Source organism: Coloeus monedula (assembly GCF_965178545.1).
Source record: "Coloeus monedula genome assembly, chromosome: 5".
Taxonomy (NCBI): domain Eukaryota; kingdom Metazoa; phylum Chordata; class Aves; order Passeriformes; family Corvidae; genus Coloeus; species Coloeus monedula.
In genome coordinates this window covers 35,013,592-35,031,538 of record NC_138785.1, presented here as the reverse complement: position 1 = coordinate 35,031,538, position 17,947 = coordinate 35,013,592, and the positions used below count along the sequence as shown (strand labels likewise).

General features: G+C 38.1%; 1 protein-coding gene across 1 annotated transcript in view; it reads left to right on the top strand.

Annotated features, from left to right (window-relative positions):
* The window catches only part of MARCHF1 (membrane associated ring-CH-type finger 1), a gene marked incomplete at both ends in the record, with an annotated part of 86,900 nt that extends 71,483 nt beyond the window's left edge, over positions 1-15,417 (top strand). The window contains 2 exons of the mRNA XM_082281923.1: positions 12,704-12,851; positions 15,116-15,417. Coding sequence (XP_082138049.1) covers positions 12,704-12,851; positions 15,116-15,417 — 450 coding nt within the window. The remainder of the gene's footprint in view (positions 1-12,703; positions 12,852-15,115) is intronic.
* Positions 15,418-17,947: the final 2,530 nt, after the last annotated feature.

Below are 17,947 nucleotides of genomic sequence, written 5' to 3'. Positions count from 1 at the left end.
AAGATAATTGCTATTAAATCAATAGGTTTGTGCCAATGTGCAACAGTTCTTTAATTAGAGAATCCCTGAAAGCACCAGACGTCAAATAAAACTCAGTTTAATCATTTTAGTGAGTCTTTGCATTGAGGTAATCCTTTTAAGCATTGATCAACAGACATTGCAAGTGTTTCATACATTTGGACAGGTCTAATTACTCAGCTCAAGATAAATATAGAGATTAAATATTAATCATTGCTTAGTGTTTCTGGTTTATTTCTCATGGTCTCTGTTACATCTGTCTGTCATTATAAATAATACAGCTGCATTTGTAGCTTTGCCTCTCAGCATCTGCAATCCGTGATGCAGAATTTATAAGGTGACTTTATCACAGAAGGAATTAGAAAGTGGTGAGAAGCTTGTGTGAGTTCCTTATTGACCTTGCTCAGGTAAAACATTTTTTCTTTCAAAAGGTGCAACCCAGAAACTAGCACCTGCATTTCATATCTCTTGAATTTGGTGTTTGAAGACTAATAGAAACAGAAATTAAATGAAAATGCCATGAGTATGAAATGGATTAAAGTAAATTAAAAGGAGCTTAAAATGGAGAAATGTCTTTAAATAGAGATTTCTCAACAGTGTCCTGCTATACTTCAAAATACTTTTCATATTTAAATTTTTCTATCCATTTAAGATGTCTGGTGTCTGATGCGATGTCTTACTTTAATGCATTATCCCAACAGATTATTGTGTGGTGTCAGAGATGTCTATTTTCTCTCTCAATTTTATTTTTGAAATGATTTACAAATAATGTCTTATTTATGTGAGGCATAAGCAATATTTCACATTGTTACCATGTGGTTGCTCTTGGTCATTAAGGAAGAGCAAGTCAATTTTTTTGTTTGCAGAAGCATTATGTACCAGTTGAGCTTAATTTTCTGTCTGATAGAAAGGGTATCTGAATTTACCCCTTTTAAAAAATAGAGGACTGGGAATTTTCTTTTGGTACACAGTGATATGTTTCTATTAAATTAAACAGAAGCAAAAGCAAATGCTGATAATGAAATAAACTTGATCTTATTTATTTTGAATGTGTACATATACCTTCTAAGTGCTTACCACTCTTGTATTCTGTATTTGCTTATATGCTGATATAAAAAAAATCTGGTAGCATGCCTGAAAAATTCAGCGATGGCAAAATAAGGGTGGGGTTTTTTTACTTTTGGTTTAATGGTAGCTGGGTAATTCATATTTACATTCCTTATTTAAGGGTATGGTGATCACTGCCAAAAGCCATAGAACCTGCAGAGAAATTTCTGTGATATATTGCTATTAAATCAAAAGTGCTTGCTGTTAGAAACTACTTCTGCCAGAGTAAACTCAGAAGTGACCAGAAGAGTCGCACAGGAAAAAATCCCAAACTTTTGAGCAGTCATTATCACAGTGCTTGCTGTTTGATTCTTATTCCCTGTGCTGTGAGGTATGAACCACCTGGCTTTCTCATCACTTTTCTAATAATGCTCATGATAAGAAGTGATACCAAATATTGCATAGGACTTTCTGTGGGACAAGTTTCCTTTTAACCCAATTTGATGAATATTTTGCCATCTTCAACATAGAAAGAGCTCCTGCTTTTTTTTTTTTTTTTTTCTGGTGCAGTTACGTATTGTCGTCAAGGCAACCTGCTCCAGTGTTATCTTTCTTCCAGTAAACTCTCTCAAAACATCAGTAGCCTCAAATAATTGCCTGCAATATGTGGGGTCAGACACTTCACCAGTATGCACAAAGGCACAATGCTATTACTTTCTTGTTGGCTATCATGTCATTATAGCAAATAACTTTGGGCTCAAGGGACAATGTGTATATTAAAGCTTGTAAAGTAAAAATAATTCTATAGCATTTATATCCTGTTCTGATGCCCTGGGGATGCAAGGGACTACTTTGTTCAGACAGTTGTATTCTTAATTTTTGAGGATAATAGAGCATTGCTGCTAATTTATCTGTATCTAGATAGCATGCTGTAGTTCACAGAATAATGCTGTCTTGCCTTTTCTGCCACAAGAGCAATACTAGAACTTAACTTTCTTACAGTGGTAGAATTTGTGCTAGCCTGCCGTCTCCGTATGTCTTTCTCTTCCATTCAAAACACAGCTTTATTCACACAGCTGTTCCCATTCCCATGGACTTCTGACAAAAGATTCTCGTACCTCTTACCTTGAAACCATCAAAGCATATACCCTTAGGCTTGGTAAAAGTCATCCTACTGTGATGCTTTGCTGGGACACCCCCATGTGCAGCATCCTTCCTGGAGGTGGAGCAAGATGTTTGTACTGTCATTGCTTTGAACTTGCATTCTTTTAAGAAGCAAATGAAAAATATACAAGAAAATTAAATGAAAACTCTGTCCTCTTCTAATTAAATGCCAGGAACCAAATTGGCTACTTCTGCTGCTCAATAGCATTTACAAAAGCAAAGGGAATTTGGGAGATTGTTCAGCTCTGGGTATTAGTAGTGTTATCCACCATCACACAGAACCACGAACATGAGCTCTGGGAGGTACAAATCTTCTGTGCTTTCTGAGGCTGAAATAAACAGTTTGATTTGAGCTGTTTTACAGATGCAACTTGCATCAAAAGATTCAATTTCCATTTTAGTTTGAGAGCCCTGTTCCATCCTGCAGTTCATCAGCCTCTCTCTTATTTTTTAAGAACTTGGGGTCTCCTTTTCATTTTTTTATTTCAGCCTTCTCAGTGTTTTGTTTTACAGCTTGATCTCATCAATAGCTATAGCCAAGGAAGGGCTGGAAAGCTGAAGCATTGAAAATAATTAAGAGACTCTCTGGCTTTACGAATAAAGAAAGTGTAAATGGAATGCTGACACAAAATGTATAGCTAGTGATAGGAAATTTAAAGAGCGTAATCAATCCAAGCATTGACCTAAACCAGTCACTCTTATTGATGGAGTTTTCCAAAAATGCCATTTTTACCTTTTAATTTTGAAGTAGGAACTTTACCAACTCCCATGGGAGAGGGCTGCTATTCATGATCTGATTAATGTGTGTAATTAACACATACAATTTGGTTTTTGCCTCAAATTTATTTTACCTGGGACCTATTGGTGATCTGTTCACAGGTTGATTCTTGCTTTCTGGTGGAATGCATGCTAAAAATGGCTTTTCTTTACCACAGTGATGTTCTCTTGAACACAGAAATTCCAGTAATGGATCTAAATTATGATCAAAATGGGATAACTTTTAGTTTATTCAGGTTTGGTGGTTTTTGTTAATTTAATTTTATTCCTGTAGCATTTTATTAAAATTATTGGGAAAAATTAAAATTTCCCCCTTTTGTCAGAATGAATAGCTTCCCTTAGCTCTTTACTAGAGCACTAGGCTGTAGTTTTGTGTTAATTACTGCAGCTTTCCTCAGCACAAATTTCCTCTATTTTATTTTTATTTAATTGGATCGAAAGAATCTCTCTTGTGGGAAAATTAAAAGACAGAGAAGGCAACTGTAGCTATACATTGGGAAGTCAGTATTCTTGCTAAAGCCACATTTATAGATAATTAAAAGCATCAGCTCCTCTTTTTAATCTTTATTTCATGGCCATTCAGACATATGTATAGATACTGTATAGATAGCTGCAAAAATAGGATATGTTGAGGTATGTTTAAACAACAATGTATTTAAAAATACCATGGTTTTGGCAAAAAAAAGGACATTTAAATCAAACCACATCTTTGTAACAATTTGGACTGATACTCAGCAGGCTGAACAATTTGACGTTGACGAAATTAAGCACTGTGATGAATACTGGAGAGAAGGCGATTGAAGTAAACACTCTCTAATAAAACTGTGATCATGTACTACAACTATGGTTTAGGTACCTAAAACAACAGATCTTCAGAGAAATTCCCTTCAATTGGACATGACTGAAAGACTAGAGGAAGTGGAGAGGTGTACAAAACTGTCATAGGATGTTGGTCTCCAGCATGTTGCTATATCCATTTTTCTAATTTCTCTCCTTTTCCAATTTCTACCGTGCTGTCCGAGCCTTCTGTCCACATCCATCACACTATAAACACCCAGATGTGCAAAGGGAACCCATCCCACTTGGTATTCAAAGACAGAGACTCAGGCACGGACTGCTGGGAGATGGTTTGTTATGGCTCCTGTAGTGGAGAAAGGACTTGTGGTTGCTTTTACCCCAGCAGAATCCCTCTCAAATTCACCACTGAGCCTGTCTCATGGCTGCTTTTGTATTGCCTAAAGAATACATACCACAAAATGCAGCAGCCCCACCTGCTTTGGTTGGAAGGGGAAATCCCAGCATAACTGGTCTTGCAGCAAAATTATGGTCTGTGCTCTTGTGGTATGGCACATCGATTGTTTTTTTTATGGTTTTCTTTGTGTGTGTGTGTGTGTATGTGTGTCTAAGTTGTTTGAGAACCAGACTGTGATATAAAGGTATTTGCTACTCAGTGACTGGAGCAAATGTCATGCCTTCAATTAGATCTGCTGCTCTTTTGGAAATACAGACTAGACAGAGGCAGGAGTCGACAACTGCTAAAGGAACAAAAGTGACAAACTAGATCCTTTTGATAGAATGATTGTAGAAATACTGTTGGGAGAGCAGACAACCGCAGCATCTGTTTCTGTTCTTGCTAACCGTGATAAAAGTTAATGGAGACATAGATTCTACCCCTTTTATCCATGTTTCTTTATGGGTTACCAACATGTAGTTTGTTTTTTGATTTTTGAGTAATAAAGGCATGTGCCCAGGTATCTGAAGTAAATATTTTCGAGAGTTCTACATGGGTGCCTGTTGTTCTTAGTACAAGGAATTCCCCATAGTTTTACATTATGATGGTAGTTCACTCTTGATCAGTGGTTTAATGTTTTTCCTGCAGTTTATCTGTTAGGATTATCTTTTTAGATAAGGTAGCTGAAGTGTACTGTGCTTGGAGATAATGATCTTTTTCTTAGAGGTCTTACAAGCCAAGAAAAGAAAAGGTCATTGTAAAAGAGGAGTTCATGATAGCACTGAAGGCTCTATTGAACAAAAAATTGGTTAATGTCTTTTCAGCGTTCAAAGAAGATACTTGGAAACTAAACACTTTGTCAAGTACTTCTGCATTCTATATATTGATGTAAAGCAATTTATAGCAGATGGGAGCTAGAAAGAGGCTCGCAATATGGAGAGATTATGCTATAATTACTTGCCACGGGGTTTCTTTCACATCTCTCTGAAGCATCTGGTGTTGGTCTCTGTCCGAGACAGAGCATTTGATGAGAGGGACATGAGGTCTGGATGTTCCTGGATCCCCAAAGCATAGCATTTTTTTTGGTTTAGTCTGTGTTGGGATCATTAGGATGCAGGTACTGAAGTTCTTTTAGTAGGTAAATGACAAGTATTCTCATACTACTTTCATATTGCAAAAACAGCTACTTCATTTTAGAAATTATACTCTTGAATTACTTAATTTTTACACTTCTTAATTTCTACACTTCTCTTTTACACCTTTTAAGGGTTTTCTAATTGATGTCATGCACAGCTAAAAATTGCATAAGCTTGTGAAGAGTCATACTGATTATATCACTTAAGTCCAGCTGTTTTAATTGTCACTTAGAAAAGAAATAACGTGCCATCTTGATTATGATAAAACTGAATTATTAGTTCTTTGCAGATGATAATCTTAAGGTGTTTATCAAAGTAAGATTTTTCATTATGTATTTCTTTTATTACTCTACATATGCATATCACACGAAAGTGAATTGTGTTTTTCTTTAGAAATGAAGCATTTCTGGTTCAGTTTTAAATTTTTAATAGGTGTTTTAAATACACCACAGAAATTCTCTTGAATTCCAGACACGTTTGTTTAGTATCTCCTAGGCGCAGAAACAGATCTTGGGCAAACCAGACAGGTTTACCAGACAATGATCTGTGCTAAACGTCCAATGGGATAACTAGATCAAGGTAAGGTTGTGCACAGATAGGGCCATATGATGCACCAAGTGACATGGGATTTTAAAAATTCATTTTATTTCCCTGTTCAGTGATTATCATAGCAGGGGTCTAGTTATGGCCTTCTATTCTTGATCCTTAAAAGAGTTTCTTCTCTGGGATACATTTTTGATAAAAGGCAATGACACATATTGACTGAATCTGGTCAGTTCTTCCTTCTCTCTGGATGTGTCTGGAAAAAAGAACACAGTGTAGGTGTTTTCATGGCTCAAACCCTTCTCTTGTCATACATCAGACCTGGCACATTCTGTTGGACTGTCTGAGGGGCATTTCTCACCTTTGAGCAGGATGTGGGGACACATGCCTTGTCCTTTAAGACACAGTCCCCACAGTACAATCTGCAACCACATGTTGTTTAGATGGCACAGAGAAGCCCAGAATGCTTTTATTCAAATAACAAGGTTTGAATTCTCATCTCTTATGAACTCTTCAAATCTCCATGAGGCTATTTTATTCTCCCAAAGTGAGTGGAGCCCTGTTGTCCTTTATTACTATTATTTCTTCCTCTTCCACCCACTATACAAATTCCCTTCCTCAAACTACCATGGCAGCTGCTTTCCTCCAGCTGCTAGGCTGATAGCAGTGAGCAGCTCACTGTGGAGCCTGAGCCAATTAGTACTGCAACAAGTGACCAGAAAGCCCTCCCTAATATAAATGACTCTGAGCTACATGTTCAGACTATTGACATATCTTCACTGCTCAGCTCACTTCAGCATACACCGCTGAAGTTCTTTTTCAAAAGTGCTGGCTAAATCCTTTGGGTCGAGTTTCGGGTAAGATCTTTTTCTGTGTTTTTAGTCTGTGCACAGAGTGCAGTTTCTACAACAGCCCGTAGTAAGTAATTTTAGCCTTTATTTTGCAGGCGTAATTACTTTAAGATAAAGGTTTTCTCAAAGTATTTCTTTAGAGAATTCTTTAGAAAGAAATCAGGAAATATTGCATGATGACTTTAGCTCTAGGTGAGAGCAGAAGTCCTTCCATCTGTGGGTGTTGTTTACATACATTACAATACATACATAGTCATTTTTTTCTGCTAAATGATGGATAGGGAGAAAAATGTCAGGAAAAATATTTAATATTAGCAGTGTCATACCCCTACCAGATTCCCCTGTCAGACCTCCTTACATGCAATTTTTAAAACAGGGTTCCTGAAAATACCCAGGAGTTAAAAGTCCAGGCATTCATAGCATACTGCAAAGCAGCCCATTAACTTCACTTTCAGTATTTGGCATCCTCAGTGCTGAGCCCCTGCAGAAGAGAGACCGACAGCTGTTAGAGGTGTGAACATGCAAACCTGCAGTAGAACTGCAGTTGCTTCAGGACATCAGTGTAGACAAAAATCTGTAGCCAGTGCGACAGAAGCTTACCATGAGCAGGAGGCAACGTGTGGACACAAAGTGGAGGATGGGAGCAGGCAGGCAGCAAATCTATAATGTGAAGGTGCAGAAAAGAAACACAAGCAGCAGAGTTTGCTGAGTGCCATTGTGAGGTGTGGAAACAGCTTTTGTGTGAGCAGTGTGAAGCTTTCGGTTCTGCATTGGGCCATCGTGAAACCACTTTGCAGAAAGCGTAATGTATGGGAAGGAATTAAAATTGCAGATCTGTTTCTGTTAGGAGAGGCTGTGTTGGAACGTAGGATATGAAGCAGCATGCCCACACTCAGAAGGAGTGTTTTCAGAACATAATAAACAAAATATCTGTAATTATTTGTTGCATATTGATTAATCAAGCTTTTATTAGAAGTGACATGCAGGGGGGCAGATTTTTGTCCTTTAAAATAATATGAGAGATTTTCTCAAACTACGTTACAGGAAAGGGAAGTGGTTGGCTACACATGATTTACAGTTCCCTGTATGTTATTAGGGGTTTTTTTTCTTTTTTCTTTTTTTTATTTTCCCAGAAGACTCATGACTCATAATTACGGGAGTGGGATTTGAAATCAGTAACCATTCTCTTGAAATTTCTGAGTGAAATAATCTTTAAAAACAAAAGCAAAATGCGAGGTAGAAACCTAGAACAGGGTACAGTTTTACAGATGCCACTTTAAAGATTATTCCAAATTTCTCTGGCAGTAAAGCATAGGAATTCCGACTGAGGTTCACGTTGTGTTTTAGAAGCAGCTGTAAGTAGTAGTTGGGGTGGGACGAGTGTTTCTGATGACATTGACAACCCAGTTTCTTTCCATTCTGGTTTCTTGGCAGGAACCTGTGAATCAGGCAGTCTCCTACCACCCTCCAGTGGTTTTCAAAGCACAGTGCAAGCAACGTGTTTGGAAAGCTTATTCAGAACATAAAAACGGGGCTGGGGATATTCCAAGCTTTCTAGTGGGGACACATATTGTTACACTTTGGATTGGTGACTTGTGTAAAAGGTCTTTTGGTCCTGGTTAGATGTTATAAAGTGTTCTAGCACACCTGTTCTGTGAAACATTATGATATTCATGTGGTTGCTTGCACATTAAACCATCTGCATCTGTGATGATTTCCAGTCTTTCTTTGCATTGCTGCCAGGATTACAGAATCTGTGGGTGTGACAATTGGATGTACAACAGTGAAGGGGTGCTTTGTAGGGGGCTGGGCAAAAAGCTACAGTTTTTCTATGAATTTAGTAGCTCAATAATTTGCAAGTCATGATAAATGTCTCCTCTGGCTGTTAATCTTCCATTTCTTTCTCTCGTTAGCCTCTAGAGCACCTTAGGAGTACTAACATCTAAGTTTCCAAGGAAAATTGCATCTGTGTACTTAATTTTGTGCTATTTTCTGTTCTTGGTGGCATCTGATATTCTATCCATGGTATGTCACAGTGTCATCAACCTGATGACATTTTTCTTGGAGATCACTGACCTAGGTAATAAAAAACATGACACAATTTATCTTGCTATTATGAATGTAGCAAGCCGTGAGAACTGCAGGACCTTCAAAACACAGCAGAGATGAATTTATCAGTGGTTAAGGAGGTATTAATGCACTGTGTGACATGAAAGGTAGCACCTGCCAAACCTCCCCACACAACTTTAGGCTGTATCAAGTCCTGGACTATAAAGCACAAGTAAAAGGGGCCGATGCTTTCATTGCTCAGTATATTGTTGTCTTGTCCTTTGTTATGGATTTTAAAGCCATTTTCATTTCACATAACTGTGCTTTTGTCCAAGCAAGTCTGTGCTAAAACTAACAGTTATTTTTTTGATATAAGCCTATTGTGAAAAACGTAAAATAGGGAATTGCACTTTCCTGCTCCAGGACAACATAAATTGCTGGCTCGTCTACTAACATCACTCATCTAGTAGAGAGTGAGAGTAGTCACAAAGTACTCTCTGCTCAGCCAACCTAAAATACGTGAGTAGGATGGGGAAGTTACATCAGCTACAACTGAGATCACCAGAAGTATAGCACAACCTTTAATTGAATTTTCCCTTCTGAGTTCAGCCCATAATCACCAAAGCTGAGAGAACTGGGACTGCAACAGGGCAGGGCAAAACAGAAGAGCAGCTTTGGGTCACACTAAAAACTGTAAAATGCTCCCAGTTATCTGTCTGTGAGAGATGGAGTCTCTCCTTGGACCTTATTCCTTCCTTGAATCCCAAATTGGGAGTACAAGACATTCTGCACAGTCTTCCAGTCCCATAATCACCCATGCCCTGGTGACCTCTCCCGGTGTCTTGGCAGCCCCCTTCTGTCTGGTGTGGTAACGTGTGCGTGGATGGAAGAGACCGACAGGCAGGCAACGAAGGCAGGTAAGCAAAGGCAAGGCAAGGCAGGCAGTCTTGTGGGAGAAGAAAAGGGGCCAGTTAGAGGAAGCAGAGTCCAGTAGGCCTTGGCATGTTTTCTGGCTGGATTTGATCATGGGATGTTAGGAAAAAGGCCTGCTTTAGCCAATTTCTGCTGGCTCCCTCTCCTTATATACTTTTCTTGTAAATCTCAACAGAATTCTGTGAGCTTGTGCCTTTATTTACCTATCCTGCCTGCTGGTTGGTTGATTTTGTCTGGGTTTTTTCCACCTACAAAATGTTTACCTTTAGACTAATGGGACCAGCATTCATCTTTGACTGGGCATTCAGATCAACACTAAGGCTTTTGAGTATGTTAGAGAGTAAAATAGCTATAATGAGATTGCACATATACATGACAATGACAATTTTGCACAGAGTCTTCTCTCCAAGAGACCAAACGGTGTAGCATCAAAGTTGAGATGACAGACAAACTCTTTTTTTAAGAACAAATCACTCTTCTTCATGTTCTATGTTGATCTCTCAAAAAGCATCCACAGGTGAGTGAAGAGCTAGGGTAAAACCCTTTCTTCCATCTGGACAAAGACAAGGTTTCTTTCTTTGGAAAGACAGTCTGTTACAAGACGTGAATTGAATTTTCTCTGGAAAAAGGATTAAAGTCTCCAGGTGAAAGACTGTGTTACCTGGTGACTGTAAAGATGTAAGACTGTGATAATGCCACATACTGTCTGGTCTGACCACTGAATATTATGTACATGGACTACAATGAATATAAAGTTTTGGAGTTTTATTACTTAAAAAAAAATCTAATATTTTTTTTAAATTTCCCATTTTTCCAGACTGCCATACAAAACCCAGCAAGCTTAGTTTTCACTCCTAAGTAGATGTATCAGAAACTGCAATGAGGTCTCAGCTAATAAATAAACTGATGGCTCTGACTCTTTGTATATTACTCAGTAAATACTTTCATCTTTCTAAACAGTTATTTTTGCTTTGTGTTCATGAAGCATGATCAGCAGGTCAGGGGAAGTGATTCTCAAGAGACCCCACTAGGATTGCTGCATCCAGCTCTGGGGTGCCCACACAGCACATGTTGGAGTGAGTCCAGAAGAGACCACAAAAAATGATCAGAGGGCTGGAGCACCTCTCCTGTGAGGAAAAGCTGGGACAGTTAGGGTTGTTCAGCCCGGAGAGAAGAAGGCTCCAAGACCTTATTGCAGCCTTCCAGTACTTAAATAGGGCCTGTAAGAAAGGTGGAGCAAACTTTTTAGCAGGGCTTGTTCAGTAGGACAAGGGTTAATGATTTTAAACAAAACAAACCAAAAAAAAGGGTAGATCTAGACTACATTTAGAAGAACTTTTTTATGATGAGTGGTGAAACAGTGGAACAGGTTGCCCAGGGAAGTGGTAGGTGTCCCATCCTGGGAAACATTAAGGTCAGGCTGGACAGGGCTCTAAGCTGTTCTAATTGAAGATGTGCCTGCTCATTGCAGGGGAGTTGGACTGGATGACCCTTAAGGTCCCTTCCAACCCAAAATATTCTGTGATTCACAGAATTTTGTCAAGGGCTAGAAAATGTTCTAGAGATTGTGTTTTGAGGCAACAGCTCTGAAACATGTCTTTAACTGCCATTAAAGACTGAAATTTGTTTGGCCTGGTATGTCCTGCTCTACAAGCAGGAAGAAGTATTTCTGAGAGTTCTTCCTCTTGGTGATGTGGCACTGACCCTCCTCACGTTTTTCTGCAGTTGTGCTCCTTCAAAACGTAGCGTGACAGCAAAGAGTGTTCAGAGTAGAATGGCCATGTTGGTTCAGGTTGAAGGCTAAACATTTAGCTTGGATGGCATCTCCAGCCCCAGCCTAAGGAATTTAGAGAAATTTGTTATTCCCCAGAAAAAAATTTAAAAAAAATCCCAAATGGTGAAAACAGGTAACAAAACCAAAACAATCCAGAAACCTAAACAAGGAAAACCAAGCCAAACTCACAGCTTGGCAGTAAATGTACAGCACAGCAGTGCTCTGCAGTGGCTGGGGTTGCTGTCCCAGCTGTAGCAGGTGGCAGCAGTGCTGTGGCAATGAGCTGAGTGCGGCTCAGTCGGTGTTTGCAGGGCCACAGGGAGGTGGCACTCGCGTCTCGTGCTTTGCACTGCTTTCCTTCCTCAGATGCCAGTGACTGACTCCAAGATTATCCATCGGAATTGAGGCATTTTGCTTTTAAGTGTCCTATTCTTTCATCTGTTTTCAAAGGCAAACGTTTTAGGAGAGAAGGGTTTTGTTTCAAAGAAGTGTTGGGAAAAAAAACGTGTCACAAGTGAGATTAAAAAAAATCGCTTCAGAGGCTGCATTCTTCAATTGCAGAGAATAGTGTATTTCATCTTAAAATAGCCGTAACTTAAGCCAGGATTTAGCACTATAATTCACAAACAAGTGCCTGGAATATCCTCCTTGCATTACTGAGGCTATTTGGCTGCTATCATATATGATCATTTCCATGTAATCATCTTTTCAAGTTTATTGAATTTACTCCTCAGTGCAGTTGCATTTCCTGTGCTTTTATTTTATGGGAAGACTGTTACATAACTGCATTCCCCTCATTTTAATACATATTACAAACTAATGTTTGGGCTTTTTCTTCTCTCACCACCAGAAACGCAAATTTAAAGTAAATATTCATCTTTTTACCTGTCTATTAACATGTTTTGGCTGTACTGTAATGAAATTACTTAAGATATCATTCACAAGCAGACACAAACAGAACAGAGCTCTCCATTCCTCTGAATCTCTGAAAATGAGATCATTGTGAACTTTACAGGGACAATGCACATACTCCTGTAATGTGTATAACCAAAACAAAAGGATTTATTAATTTTATTACTGCTTGTGTTTTTGGTAGAAAGACCCACAATGGCCTAATCAGTTTAATGTAAAATTTTGTAAGTCAGATTTTTTTTAATTTTTTTTTTTTTTTTAATTTCAGTGGGAGAAACTACAGATGACAACAAGTGAGAGGAGAAAAATCGTGTGTTCAGTCACATTCCATGTAATTGCAATTACCTGTGTTGTTTGGTCATTGTATGTTTTAATTGATAGAACCGCTGAAGAAATTAAACAAGGCAATGATAATGGTAAGTATCTTTTACCTTCTTTGGTGCTGTTGATAATGCAATGGCTGGCTTTGAAAAGCAGCTCTGTAACCAGTCCCATTCTGTTCTTAAATAACAGCTCACACGGCTACACCAAAGACTTTAATGCAGAAGTTCTGAATGCGTCACTATGAAAATCTTATCTTATGCCCCTGCAGAGAGAACTCTACTTCTTGTAATCGTTACAACAGCTTAACTAGCCTGGCAGTTCTTCCTGGGTTATCTCCCATTATCTGGGTAATTGTAAAGCTCAGGCAAAAAAGATGAGTCAGGTTCAAACAGCTCAGTGCAAGTTCAGGTCCTTAAAATAGCAATTTATTCATATTACTCACTTGAACCTTGATAGGAAGTAAAGTACAAGAGGGCTGCTTCATTAACAAGCTTCCTAATATGAACTTCCAAGAGACAGTTTTCCAGTTGTGTTAGTCCTTCATGTGGGACTTGAGTAGCATGGAAAGCCATTCCTGTGTCCTTTCAAACAGAATTTCACTGTGAATGTCCATGTTCCAGCTGTATTTATTGGTTAAGCACTGGAACAGAGAAGTGATGGAGTCTCCATCTGTGGAGATATTGGAAATCCAACTGGACATGTGTAACAAAATGCATGCTTAATGTAAGTAGGAGCCACACTTAGCATATGTGGAAAATATATCTGAAATTGAACTACTGTTTTCCATTTCAAATCTAAGTTTATTTGGTCTTTAGTCTTAAATGCAATCATGATGATAAAAAGCTTTTGAGTTTTGATCTGAACTGAATTTAAGCACCCTAGAGGAACAAAGGTCTCTAACTTTGTGTTATATTCTGAAGTTAACATGGAAAACAAAACAGGTGGAGCTTTGTTCCTTGCTAGTTAGATAAATATTTGATGATACTCCTGATGCTTGCCTTTCTTGCCTCAGAGAGGAAAATAAGCAACAAGCTTCAGTAAGTCACAGATAATACACACTACAAAGTCTTGTTTTGCATTCTTTCAAAATGGGTAACCTTGTTTTTTATCTCAAAAAACCTGGCCCGCAGGACAGGACTAGGAATGGCTTTGAACTTCTATTTATGAATACAACTACATCACCCTACTCATTACAAGTAGGAAGCTATTTCTGTAGATTAGCTGAATTTACATAACAAAACAGCTAACAGGCATTTTTGTTGTTACACACAATGCAAAAGAATCATGTTAATTATTCCTGGTAGGCTCAAAAAGTATTTATGATTTGTATAGCATTCAATATTTGCCAAATGTAACAGCTGATTCTTTACACTAAAAAATGGACAGATGCCCTGAAGCTACTTAGAACATGCAGAAGTAAGTGTTTGTGCAGAGGATGCTTTTGCCCCAAAATTTGCTTGTTGCAGGGGAGAGTACTTTTACAAGAGTGTGTATTTGGGGGGAGTAAGAAGGACATATATGTAGTTTATTTTCTTCTCCATTTTCTCCCTTTAAATGGGAATTGCCAAGACAAAGACAGTAAGCACTGCGGAAAAAACACCTTTAAAACATATTTTGAGAAGGAGAAAAATTGAAAGCCCTCAATAATACTAGTACTGTTTGTTAATATTCTGAGTTTAAAAATCCCATTTTTAAATGGGTATCTCAAATTATTTAAAGGGTTGAGGGTTTTTTTTCTCTTTAGCGAAATATTTGATGCAAACCCTTTAATTGCTAAACCTTATACTGGTTTATAGAAAAGCCAGTTTAAAATATATTTAAAATATTCTAGAATCTATATGGCACCAGTGGTAGAGAATCAAGTTTCACATAAATTTATTCTGCTTTAAGAAACAGGTCTAGGTTCAGCTGAGCTTTCTGTCCTAGTAAAGCTCAAGTCTGAAAATTTGGCAATCCTGGAAAATATGAAAGACACAAAACTCTCTGTCCTATACCAGTTAATAAAAAAAAGATGCTTCCTGTATTACCACAGAAGCAGCAGCAGCCTATCTCTAATGTTAACAGGTGGAAGAAACCCTGAAGGAAAGCTTCTGAGAGTGGCATTGAGCTTCTTGTTTTACCAAATGGGGGTAAAATCAGTTAAAAGTGAGAAGCAGTTTCCTATTCCATAGGCAGTTTCTTGGCCGACCTATGGAATAGGAAACCCCGTCTATTTTCTAGAGCCACAGAAAGTGTGTACATGCCCCAACAGTGTGTACATACCCGGTCATTCTTAGCAAGTGGCTTCTTTTCAGTATATGTTACTGAAACTCAGTGTTTGATATTCAATATATAACACAAACTCTCTATTTCAAAGGTGTCCTTGAATGGCCATTTTGGACAAAACTTGTTGTGGTGGCCATTGGATTCACAGGAGGCCTGGTCTTCATGTATGTGCAGTGTAAGGTTTACGTCCAGCTGTGGCGCAGGTTGAAAGCCTACAACAGAGTGATCTTTGTTCAGAACTGCCCAGACACCATCAAAAAACTGGAGGAGAAAAACTCCCCATGCACTCAGCCCTCGGAGGTGAAGGACGCGGTGGTGGTGCCAGTAGCACAGACAGGTACAAACTCTCAGCTGGCAGCGGAAGAAGCGACATCGGAGGTCATGCCAGTTTGACACGGACAGCATTGCTTCTTCCCCACAGAGTAAGACGTAGTGTTTGCTACACTACAAGTGCTACAAGAAAGTAGAAATGACTGTGCGTTTTCTCAGTTAAAAAAACCCCAACCAAACAACAAAATAATACCCCGTACACAAACCAAAACCATACAAGGAAAATGGATTCAGCAAAGCAACTTGTTACTGTATGGAATGTGACCGTTCGTGACGTAGTTTCGCAACTAGTCAGCAAGTGTAGTGGAAGTGGAAGTGTAGAAAGTGCAGTAGAGAACAGGTTTAACAGACAATGCCAAACCAATGTGACAATGTACTTTTTTTTTCCTAACTGGGCTGGCTGGGAAAGTAGAAAACAGAACTGTTACAATAATTTTGTTTACAGAAGACGCAAAACCTTTCATCTGTTTACTACTAAAAGTTGTATTTGCTATCTACCTTTTCAAAGATGCGCTTCAAAGGGTACCAGTCCAGTTATATGCATTAAGAGAATTCCAGAGAGCTGTATTGCAGCACTCGCTCTCTCAGCCTCGTACAGTAACAACTTCATGTGACTGTAGCGGAGCCTCAGTGTTTGGGCAGCTGTGTCAACTATGGATATTTGAACCAGCTGGTTTTAACTATGGCTGAATTTTTGAAAAGTAAGCAGTTCCAACCAGTATAAACTCATGTCTCCATAAGCTACAGTCAGTCTTTTTAAATGTCAGTGAAGTAAGTACAGGAAGGAGAGAGTATGTCGATATGCATTTAGAAGAGCAGCTCTGCTGTTTATTTTACTTTATAGGAGTGAATTAGACATAAATTGGATATGCAAAGTATTGAGGCAGAATTGTAAATTTTAAAAAAGCAGTTTACTGCAGAATCACACAAAAATAAATTGTCTGTTATCAAAGGTGTGGAAAAGGATGACACATGGTAAAGATGGAAGCTATTTTTGGTTTTATTTTTTAAGATTCATGATACAGAAAGGTAGATGTAAGAGAACATACCTACCTATGTATCTTAAGAAAACATTAGTTTTTATCTCCTTGTTCTAAAAAGTTAGTTTTTATCTTCCTGACTGAAAAAACCAAATCAATGGTTTCCTTCTGTACAGGTAAACTTAAGGTGTTAGAGATTCAACAGTTCAGTTGTTAACTTCATGTTTTGAGCACTGGCATATAAAAATGAAGTGTGAATAGCATTAAAAGGTGCAATAGATAAATGAATGTAGATGTAATACTGTGTCCAACAGGGTGAATTATATAAAGAACCAATTTTGTGATTCACTTTGCAAAACTGTGGTGTTTACTTCAAGGACACAAGAGCAAGTATTGACTTGGAATAGTTACATACTGGTGTGGACGAGTCTGGGCCCTGAACATAACATATATTTTAAAAAAAAGTGAAAGTTCTTTTTTTAATATTGTATTTAGTAAAGGAGGAAAAGCAAAAAACAGCAAATAAAGAACCAGAGTAATAAGGACAGGAGAGTAGAGATTCACTTAAAGTAGGGCTATCTGCCACAATTACAAGTGAACTAGAATTCTACAGAAGCCTTGAAGTTTCTACTGGTAAATTTTCTCTTTCTACACTCACGTATTTACAGTGAAATAACAGATTCATCCCATTCTTGCAAATATCCAGGCTGCTGGGCCTAAGATGTATTGGAGTTTATATACTAGGTATTCCTTTGTGAATGTTTACTGGCTTAAGGCTCAGGGAATACTAGAAGTAGCAGTGTTAGTAAGAAATGTGTCTTTAATCAGATTATTATATACTTTTGTATTGGATTTGCTCTTGTAATTTGGCTGTGACTAAGTGATTATTATCTGGCTAGACAGGACACAAAATCTTGGTGCTTGAATGGGTCCTTAATACACGTCAATACTTGCTGTAAGTTACTCCAGGTGAGTTGGATTAATGTTGAAATTTCTTCATGTAATGGCACGCACTTTTTATATAAAATAATTTCCCAACTATACAACTGCAACTTCCAATTGTAGCAGCTTCTTATTTGAAATTACATACAAGAGATACCAAATCATTTCTCCATTTAAAATTGTGGAGGAGACTTCAGAAGGTCTTCAGAGCATGATGACATGACTAAGGAATGTCTTGTAACTGCACATGCTTAAGATAGTCTGCAATGACATGGTTTTCAAAAAGCTACTTGAAAGGTAAATCTCATTATATCTGAAGTGAGACACTTAAAATTACTAACTGCATCTGAATGTTTGGAAAGATGTTTACAATAAACCTGAGGAATCGGCAAAATTTACTGACAAGGAACATTATTATGAAGGATAATTAAGAGCTTTCTGAAATAATAGTTTCTTACTAAGTGAAAGTAACCCTGCTTCTTTAGCCAGCTTGTTCTTTGACTGCTGTAGCATCATGACCCCATTGAAAGTACTTTATCCCCTCTTTTGTCAGTTTACTGGAGACTAATTCAATTGGGGTTTTTTTCTTGAACAAGTACAAAATTCACCTCAAAGAAGAAAAAACCTGAAGATTCTGAAAGCAGAACTGTAGCATCCAACAAGATTTTGCA